This window comes from Dendrobium catenatum, unplaced genomic scaffold (assembly GCF_001605985.2).
Source record: "Dendrobium catenatum unplaced genomic scaffold, ASM160598v2 fragScaff_scaffold_146, whole genome shotgun sequence".
NCBI classification, from domain to species: Eukaryota; Viridiplantae; Streptophyta; class Magnoliopsida; order Asparagales; family Orchidaceae; genus Dendrobium; species Dendrobium catenatum.
Genome location: NW_021318608.1, coordinates 113,039 through 123,892, shown reverse-complemented (window position 1 = coordinate 123,892; position 10,854 = coordinate 113,039). Strand labels below are relative to the sequence as shown.

At 33.8% G+C, this 10,854-nt stretch overlaps 1 protein-coding gene across 1 annotated transcript; it reads right to left on the bottom strand.

Moving 5' to 3' along the window:
• Positions 1–1,636: 1,636 nt before the first annotated feature.
• On the bottom strand, positions 1,637–10,854 carry LOC110114360 (catalase isozyme A). The gene is made up of 9 exons (XM_020847217.2): positions 10,699–10,854; positions 8,833–8,929; positions 6,267–6,642; positions 5,010–5,337; positions 4,573–4,923; positions 3,656–3,745; positions 3,478–3,545; positions 2,565–2,658; positions 1,637–1,988 (listed from the first exon to the last, which is right to left on the bottom strand). Exons 1-9 carry the CDS (start codon positions 10,711–10,713, stop codon positions 1,929–1,931), a joined length of 1,479 nt encoding a protein of 492 aa, XP_020702876.1. The 5' UTR covers positions 10,714–10,854; the 3' UTR covers positions 1,637–1,928.

Sequence of the window (10,854 nt, the reverse complement as noted above, 5' to 3'; positions counted from 1 at the left end):
GTGGTCGATGGACCGTAGTCATGTGATAGAAGTGGGAGGACCATAATCTGGCATCGATGGTCCAATGATCAAAATTAGACATCAGTCGGTTATCGAATGACGGTATGATGGTGGCAATTCAGCATTTGTCTAACTGTGGAGCTCCATGATTCCTTATACCTTCAAGCTCTCTAGAATTAGAAACAAATGTCCAAACCTGAAACCCCCTTTCATATAGAAAGTGAAGGTTTATTCATAGTTTTTTTTAGTTTGGCATGTCTTGTAAATAGAACCAAAATCTAGAACGCTCAATCCAAAGGCCCATGCTAATTTTTTCAATCATAGACTGCTCTTTTAGCATTTAAGTGACGTAATGATATTAAAATTAGATATTTTTTTGGCTCGTTGCATTCATATTTTTCATGCCTTTGATTTGATTATAAGCATGTGTGATTTAGGGATATAATTGTAGAAACTCTTAGGACAGAGCTTCTTGATTAAAGAAATAGAGAATACAGAAGGGAAATAGAAAGTGCAAAGCAGAGAAAGAAGAATTTATTATTTCACAGATAACCGAGTACAGCCTGTTTAAATAGAGAAAATAGGTAACATATAAAGCCATATAAATGGCTATACAATTATTTAGATAGATTGCTCTAATAATAATCCTCCTATTAATACCATTAAATTTTCAATTATGCCTAAAGTGTTTGATTTGGGATCCTTTGGAGTCGATTTTCCCTTAAGAGTTTGATGGCATCTGTGGCAATGATTTTCCATTACAATTCCTCTCGGAAGGATATAAAATCTTAGTTTTTATAACATTATTGGCAATACTTCTTAAATTCATTGAATGAAGATGCTGCACTCCAGCAAATGGATAAATAATGCATATCAGTATGCATATTCTTTATATGCAGCAACGGACATCAGTTTTAGATGTTAGATTTGTTTGGTGATTCAATGAATATTTAATTCTTTTTTTGAGAGTAAACACTGCAATAAATATAGTACTAAGGACTTTTTAAATGGGACTAACAATCTAATCTTTAGTAATACACATATGCACATACCGTTCTTCCTTAAATTTGTTGGGTTCACTTTGATCATCTCCTAGGCTCTTCTCTTTTAGGATAATGGGTATTACTTCTCGGCTTACGTTATAGTGAATGTAGGTCATCAAATCAAAGCTTCGTTTGAGATAGCTTTCTTATTGCTTCTTAAAGTAATTTTTTAATACAAAAATTTTAGCTCTTTGTGAGCTGAAGCAGTTTTAAGATTTGTCCATCATGTTACACTGTTGCGGATGGTGAATGTGTAATTTGTTTTAAGTGTTTGATGATTAATTTTAATTTTAAATATTTTGGGTTCTGATGTTTTTAGAATTTTGAATTTTTAAGGGCATTTGGGAGGCATTTTTAAACGTTTGAGGTCCCATTCGGTTGAGATTTTATGTCAACACGGCCATCATCAGAATTTTCATTCAATGTTTCTCTCTATTTAGAGTCCCATGTTTTGTCAATAATCCCATGTGTTGTCAAGCATGATGCACCTTGAACATACTGATAGAGAACTCTTCAACAAGAACACATTTGTGATCATCCAAAGAGCAATAAATTGCAGAATCATCAAAATAAGCCTTAAATGTGAGACACAGTTACAATCCTCATATACATATTATAAATCATCATTCATTAATCCAACATCTGCGCTCAAATACATTTGCCCAGTGATAATTTACATGATTGATTACAAGATTATCCGTTGATCAAACACCACAAGAGCAACACTTAACAAATTAACCTTCAAGCATTGAAGCTTTCTTATATGAGCAAGATGGCCACAAAGAACTCAGCCTTATTCTAAGCTGCTGAAGAAGCTCATATTCTCCATAAATTATAAAGATAGCTTTATTAGGTACTCAGTACGTCTACTCACATAGAATAATCTTACATGTTTGGCTTCACATTGAGATTGTTGCCAACCTTCTGCCCCAGAGTAGTATCACACTGCAATCAAATATTATTAATTAGCCTTATAATGCCAACAAGAAATCAGCAAAAGAAGTATCAACTCCAAGATTATAAAAACCTTTAAATTAGTCAGAACTTTCAGTAAAAAAATATTTAGATCATTTCAGATAGATATTAGTTTTAGTTTGAGACGGTTTTTTTACTGCTTTGTAAAACTATTTTTAAGTACAAAAATTTCTTGAAAGTAGGAAAAAAATAGTGGTCTAAAACTGTTCCAAATGAGAGAAATTATTCTGTGCTGAGACCAGATGCAGAATGTCGTCCAAAGACCAACCAGAATGTGCCACGTCAACGGTACCGAGCAATATCGAGCTACAGTACTGAGCGAAGGGATGACATATGGCATTCTGGTTGGTCTCTGTACGGTATTAGGCGTCCAGACAAAATAATTAATCCCCATATGAAGCCATAATTAATATACATCTACTGTCATAAATATTTAGATCATTTCAGATAATATTAACCACCAAAAAAAAAAAAAAACACTAAATCACACAACTAAGACATAAAAAGGAGCTCTTCTTAAGTGCAGGAAACAAAAGGGAGGATAACCTTGGCCAGATAGTTGACCCAAATACTCCTGAGCTCATAGCTAACTTTAGGATGTCCCAATGCCTCAACCCAGCGACGGATGAACCTCTCTTGCCTGAGAAATTTCAAGCAAATTAGTAATCTCATTAAAAAATAAAAAAAAATCTTTATAGTTTTAGAGCTAATTAATATTAGAAATTTAATAGTAATAGACTTAGTAAGGGGATTGTGACTTTGGAAGATCCGGTCATTAATAAAAGTACACATTTTAGATATCTTGGATCTATTGTTCAGAGTTATGGTGAAATGGATGATGATATTATCAATATAATTCAAATTGGATGGTTCAAATGAAGGAATGCATCGGGCTTATTGTGTGATAGAAAAGTCTCCCTCAAACTTACAGGAAAATTCTATAAGATGACGGTGAGACCTATAATGCTTTATGATGCCGAATATTGGCCATTAAAAGAGAAGCATAATACTAAGTTAAGTGTTGCAGAGATGAGGATGCTCAGGTGGATTTGTGTGGCTTTAGCCTTAGAGATAGGATACGAAATGAGCATATATGTGAAAAGATTGGAGTAGCTCCAGTGGAAAATAAGATTAGAGAGAGTCTCTTTAGATGGTTTGATCACATAAAACGGCGGCCTTCCGATGACCCGGTTAGGAAACTAGAGGTATTAGATTTGACTCATGTTAAGAGATGTAGAGGTAGACCTAAAAAGACTTGGTTAGAAAATATTATAAAAGATCTTTTTTTATTAGATTTAAACGAGAATTTGACTTTTAACAGGACAATCGAGGAAAAGGATTCATGTAGCTGAACTCACGTAGTGGGACAAAAGCTTAATGTTGATGTATAGTTTTAGAGCTAATTACAATAAATTAATACAAATAATTATAATTAATGACTGCATTAACTCATGCATACCTATCAGGCGCCCAGCTTCTGTATCTCTCCCCTGGTTGCTTGAAGTCATTCTGTTTCTGAATTATAATCTGCAATTGTATATATATAAGCCGTTAATTACAAGATTATAACTCTGCTAATTAATTGTTTCCAGCCATGGAGTTACAGAGGGAGATTAAGAAGAAACCAAAGAAGTCACCTTCTCACGCTTTCCTGTGAGCGGGCGAGATGGAATCGGGACTCTCTCGGCATGCCTTAGAGGAGCATGCCTTGAAGGGTAATAATCCACCTGAACAAAATGAGAAGCCACAATACATTCATATAGCTTCAGCATGATAGAAGTAAAAAAGTGGCTAAATTTTTGAATAAAAATAGGAGGTTTTTTTGGTCCTATTTGGGACAGCTTTCTGATTGCTTTCTCTTTTTAGAGCAATATTTAACTACTACTTTCTTATTATTTTTCCACTACTTTTTAGAAAATTTTATGATTTAAAGTTACTTTCTGCAATCATAATAGCGAAATTATTTTCTCCACAATAACTTCACAACCAACTTTATAAAACATTCCCGCAGTTCGAAAAAAGAAAATTATTTTGTGCGGAGACCGAACGCAGAACGATATCTAGAGACAAACCAGAATGCGCCACATTAGCAGTGTCGAGCAACGATACGGAGCCGCGGTACCTAGCACATGGATGATGTGGTGCATTCTTGTAGGTTGACGGACAGCTTTCAATGTCCGCACAGAATAATAAATGATTAATAAGATATTGTTAATAATCGGATATATGACAATTTTTGCAATTGATAACCGATTGTTTCTGAAATTTTAGAAACATGCATAGAATAGAATTTATTCTTCATATAAGTTTCTAATAGGGGTTGGTGATCTATCATTGTGGGAACTATTTTGTTTGGGACGGCTTTCTTATCATTTCTTAAAGCAAGTAATAAGAAAAATATTCCAAATGAAGCCTGAATATTTTGATCAATATATAAGCTTTTTGTGATATAAAAAACTTACACTAATCAATATAAAGGAAATATATATACTTAGCAAAAAAATTAAGCCATGCATATAAATTTTAAAAAAACAACAACAAATATCATCTATACCTCCTCAGTCCTCTGAATGAAGTTCATAGGGCCATCATAATGATTATTATGAAAAGCACATTTGGGCGCATTGACCGGCAGCATCAGATAATTTGGCCCAAGACGATACCTCTGCGTATCCGCATAAGCAAATACTCTGCACTGAAGCATTTTGTCATCCGAGTAGTATATTCCTGGAACAACGAGACCTGGACCGAACGCTAGTTGCTCATTCTCTGCAAAGAAATTGTCGATGTTCCGGTTGAGCACAAGCCGGCCAACCGGCTGGAGCGGGAGGATGTCCTCCGGCCATGTCTTGGTGTCGTCAAGGGGATCAAAGTCGTAACGGTCCTCTTGATCTGGATCTATAACCTGTTAAATAATATGAAAGGCTATTGTTACAATTGTGAGGAAGGATAACAAATCTTTTATGGAAGTAATAAAGTAAAAAACAAGACCTGAACGAAGAGCTTCCACTCTGGGTAGGAACCGGCGGCGATGGAGTCGTAGAGGTCCTGAGTAGCGTGGCTGTGATTGCGGCCGCAGACGGCGGCGGCTTCGTCTTCGAGGAGGCAGCGAACGCCGCATGTTGGTTTCCAGTGGAACTTCACGTATTGGGATTTGCCCGCCCTGTTGATGAAAGTGTAAGTGTTGACGCCGAATCCCTCCATGTGTCGGTAATCGCTGGGGACGCCCACATCGTCGAAGAGGAAGAAGAAGGTGTGGAGGCTTTCCGGGAGGTGGGAGAGGAAGTCGAACACCCGCCAGTATTCCTGAATGTGAGATCTGATACCAAAATAATAAAATAATTATAATTCCATTGCTTCTCATTATGAGTGTCAATATTTGACAAGACCGGAAAATTTGACTCTAGCTTGATTCGAAAATTTTGGGTTATGGTCAACCTGGACAAGAAACTTGTTGGGTTTGGGTTCAGCAAATTGACTTATTTTAAAAATCGGATCGGGTTCAGGTTGACCCAGTAACCCGAAATTAACCTGTTTTTTTACCCAAAAACCTATTTTGACCCGAAAATCAGACATTAACCTATTTTTACCTGAAAATTGGAGATTGACCCATTTTGACCTGAAAACTATCATTTTTTGTCAGTCCTGTGTCATTCGGGTCGTGTTGGGTTGACCCAGACCTAAATCAAGTCTGGTTCGGGTCCGAAAAAATGGCTTGTTTGTAAAAATGGGTAGGGCTCGAGTTGACACGAATAATGATAGGTCAGGTTCGGATTTGACCCAAAACCGACCCATACCCGAAATTAACACCCGTTTCAAAAATCAGGTATGGTTCAAGTCGACACGGTAACTCGAAATTAACCTGTTTTGACCCAAAAACTCGAGATTGACCCGAAAACCTGAGATTGACCTATTTTTTAACCAAAAATTAGAGATTGACCCATAATCCAACAATTTTTTGTCTAACTAATGTCATTCGGGTCGTGTTGGGTTGACCCAAATTAGAAACGGGTCATGTTTTGGTCTGAAAAATCGACCCATTTGCAAAAATAGGTTGGGTTCGGGTTGACCCGAATAGTGCCGAGTCAATTTCAGATTCAACCCGAACCCGACTCGTAACCCAAAATTGACACCCCTACTTCTGATTCAGTCGAAAAAAAGATAAATTCTTACAAAGAAAAAACAAATATTTGATGCATTAACTAAACTTGATGGAATTGTAAATATAAGATCATAAACTTCACAAACCTTGGATTAGGTTTGAAGGCGTGGATGACATCAGGGAACTTTATACCATCACGAATAAAGAAGACTGGAAAGTTGTTGCCTAGGAGATCCCAATTACCCTCACGAGTGTAGAATTTTACAGCGAAGCCACGGGGATCGCGAATAGTCTCTGGGCTACCACGCTCGTGAATGACAGTAGAAAAGCGAACTATGACCGGAGTTTGAACTCCCGGTGCACGAAGAAAGTCCGCACAGGTTAGATTGGTCACATCGTGAGTGCACTCGAAGAAGCCCTTGGCGCTCGCCCCACGTGCATGCACCACACGCTCGGGGATACGCTCACGTGCGAAGTGAGCGATCTTTTCTATCAAGTGATAGTCCTCCAACAATATAGGGCCTATTCACACGCATGTTGAGCAAAATAAGTTGGCAAAAGTATGTATTTGGCATCAATTTAGCATATTGGTTGAGCTGAAATAAAGATAGGAGAGAATGTAGGTTACCATCGTACATGAATGGTGTGCGAGTATTTAGGTCGAAGATTATAGACTGAGACATAATTCAATTTTTAAGATTTTATTTGGGATATTTTTTTTAATGTTTTCTAAAGTAGATTTTTAGTATAAATATCTTTAGATAAAAAAAACTTAGCACCAAAAATTTGTTTTGTAAAATAATAAAAAAGTTGTCTCAAATATTACCTAAGTTTTGAACTTATTTCAAATTGGCCTAAATCAACCCGAGTCACCCCCTCGCACCCACAGTGCTCCCATGCTCCCACCCGTAGTGTTCTTGTGCTCTCTCAGCGTCCGCTCTCGCCCCTCCCCCGCAGGGATCGCCATATTTGCCCCCTCACAAGCTTTCGCAGCCTTCATCCATCAGCTGCCTTGCAGGTTGGCATGTCGGGTCGGGTTTAGGTCCGAGAACTTAACCAGTTTTGCAAATTGGGTTGTATTCGGGTCATGAGAGTTCAATACGACTCAATTTCGAGTTGGACCCAAATCCGACCCAAAAACACATTTTAACCGTTGTTCGAAACATACCTATAAATTGATATGTTTTATTTTTTTTAATATTAATATAAATAATTTTTATATGATTTAAAATTTTGAGTAACATAAATAATTATTAAAATTTAGAAATTAAATATATAAATACATAAAAATTATATGATATATTCATAAAATCCTTTAAAACAAATGAAAATTTGAAAATTCAGGTCTATGAAATTTAGCTTGAAATTCAAAGTATCCGAATCATTAGAATCAAATCAATTTCAATTTCAGCCGAATTGAATTTTTTTATTTTTTTTTTTTACTTTTAAATCAAATAATGCTCTAATTGGACTCATTGGATATCGGCCCCACAAATAATTCATCTTTTGTATGTTACAAACTTTCAATGTTTGAAATTATTGAAGTTGAGTTTGAAGGTTAGAGCCCGATTAGTGGATGACACGTACTAATAAAAATAGGCTTCTCAACTTTAGATAAAGACCGGCATTAATATTAATTTTATCAAAACAAATTAATTTCCATTTAAAACAATAAATAAAATTTATAAGAAGACATCAAAGGATGTTGTAATAATGGTAGAAATTAGAATCGAGAAGAAAGTAAAAAATATAAAAACGAGAAGAAAAATCAGAATCGAATTTGATAAACAAGTACTTGTTTGGGAAAGCTTTGCGTTATTTTGTTTTTCAGATAAAAAAAAAAGTTGCTTTTTTGCTATCATAGATTTTATTTAGAATAATTTTAGACCACTATTTTCTCTATGTTTTTAAGAAGATTTTTTTATTGAAAAGCAGCAATACAAAACAATAAGAAAGCTGTCTCAAACAAAATCATAGTTGCTATTATGTGGTATTAAGAAAATAGCTATTCTATTTTTGAAAAAAAGAACATATTTATAATATCCACAATAACTTATAGAAAAATTAATTTTCCCACAACTGCTTTACAACCCCATTTTATAAAACACTATAACCATCTCAAACGTACCAGTGGACTACCCTACATGTTTTTGTTTGTTCCTATCTAAGGCCTCGTTTGGGATGGCTTTCTTCATACTTCTTAACTCTGCTTTCTAGTAAAAAAATAAAAAAAATTTGTATTAAAAAGCCGTTTTAAGAAGCAGAAAGAAAGACATCCGAAATGAAGCATAAATTTCAAAGCAAAATAATCAACTCCCAAAAATGGCATAAAATGTTCTGTGTTAGGCTTCGTTTGGGATAACTTTCTTGTTGTTTTTTATTACAATAGTACAAAATTTTATAGTAAAATCTGCTTTAGAAAATAATGAGAAAGCTGTCTTAAACTGGTTTAATTTTTGTGAAAAAAAAAAAATACCACAACCTTCTCTCTTGTAATTATTTTGTTATATTTTATAAAAAAATATGTTCAGGCTTGAAATAAAAGAGTCACAAAAAATAACGTATTAGCAAAATAGGACAATTCATCTATTGAGCTAAAAAAGTGTGATATATCATCACAAAAAATTAGATCAAAATATTTAAGTGAAATTTTCTCCATTATGCAATTCTTCAATAAAAGTGAGGGTAATGTTGGAATAAGAAAATGATCACCTCTTGAACCGACGGTAAGGGCTTGGTCGTCATTCCAAACCGGTCCGCCCGCGTTGGTGGTGGTGTAGGTCGTGTCGTAAGAGCTTGATGGCGTGAACTGTAGAGAAGAAAAAATCAGTTATATTTTTTTAATTATCAGAAAATTAAAATATAAACAGAAAGTTGTTTGAAATTAAAGTTTCATATTTACTTATATTATAATTAAATATTAGATAAAAATATATGCGTACGTCAATTTAAGAAGAAAAATAATTATATTTTTATATTATTTAAAAATTTTAATACAATATAAGTTAATATGAAATTTATATATTAAATATGAAATATGTAAAAAGTAAAATGGTGTGATATATATGTAAATTCCTTAACTTTAAAATATGAGATAAAAATGGATAATAAATATCCATTGAGGTGCTTATAATTGATATTAATTTAACCTATATTTTTTAAAAAATTCTCTCTTAATGTAATCGATTTATTCTCACACAATAAACAATTAAAATTTTTATTTTTAAAATATATTCTCTATCGACAAACATATATACCGCCCCTCCAAAAAACGATAATTACAATTTCAGCCAAAAAAAGAAAAAAAAAATTATAATGAATAATTACAGAAATGTTAATCACCACGTCCCTAATCACTTGCATGTGCTTGTGAATAATTGAGGGCAGTGCCGGTTCAGGACTAATTTCTTAAATTTTAAATTTATTTATATTTAATTTCTCACGCACTATTCGTACAAATAAAAATAAAAATAAATAATATATATATAAACAAACACGAGGTCGCATCAGACTGTGCTTCCCACGGGCCTAACTCTATTCAGTGGGCGGTCGATATTGGTCGTACGGTAGGTAGGGCCCACAGCTGGTCTCCTACTTTTTTTTTTCATAAATTTAGATGTTTAATAATTAATTAAAAAAAAATCTCAATGTTAATTATACACAAGAAATTCATATCCAAATAAATCTCCCTAAGCTTTCATCATTACTTCCTCTTTTTTGTTTCATGCCAAACTGCTTAAGGGAGTATCAGACTAAGGCTTTTTTTTTTTTTTTTTTTCAACTTTCTAAAACGGCTTTTCAAAACATTAATAAAGCTATTCCAAACGAAGCCTAAGACTTCATTCAATATGAATTTTTTTATTGATTTTTAAAATAATTTTTGTAGTACATATTTTTTAAATTATAAATTTTTATACTGAAAATTTATTTTAGAAAACAATAAAAAAGATATTCCAGATAAAGCCTAAGTGACTATTTGGAATAGTTATTTCTCTATTTTGATTTTTAGATGATAGCCACAATTTTATTTGGCTACGGATTTTATTTTCTAAGATGGAAAACTTCTTTTGCAAAAAAAATAGGGTATGTTTTTAAAACAGTAGCCAGACAGAATTGTAATTGTGATCTGAAAAAGGAAAGCACGAAGAAATTTGTCAAATTTGTCCCAAAGAAACCTATAGTTAAGCTGTTTTTATCATGATAAGTTCACAACCAATTTTATAAAATGTTACAACCATTTCAAATAGATCATAATTCATTAGTCATTCTTTTGTAAACACTCCACATATTTCGTAGTTTCTATTTACTATGTTGGTTGGGAGCTTTGACTATCAATCAAGAGATCTTAGATTCGAAGCTTATGTATTGAATATGTCTTAATTGAATTTCTTCATGACAATTACTCATTTTTTACATAGATCTGCATTCTCCTGATATAAGTCTCCATCCTCCATACAGAAATAAATGATAAAGAGCACCTTATATAATCCTTTTTATATGTTTTCTGCTCTAAGAGGAAAAAAGAGAAAAAAAAAAAACTCAAGAAGCTACTAATTTCATAAGAAAAGCATAGTATACCTTGCAAGGATCCATTCGATATCGGATCTCCAAAGCAAAATTTAGGGTTTCTTTGAGAAAGTAGATCGAAGTGAAAGAAGGATGAGCAGTCTGAACGCAAATAAGTGTAAATTTATAGCAGCAAAGCTGCTGCCAAGCACTGGCTAGGCCATTGTC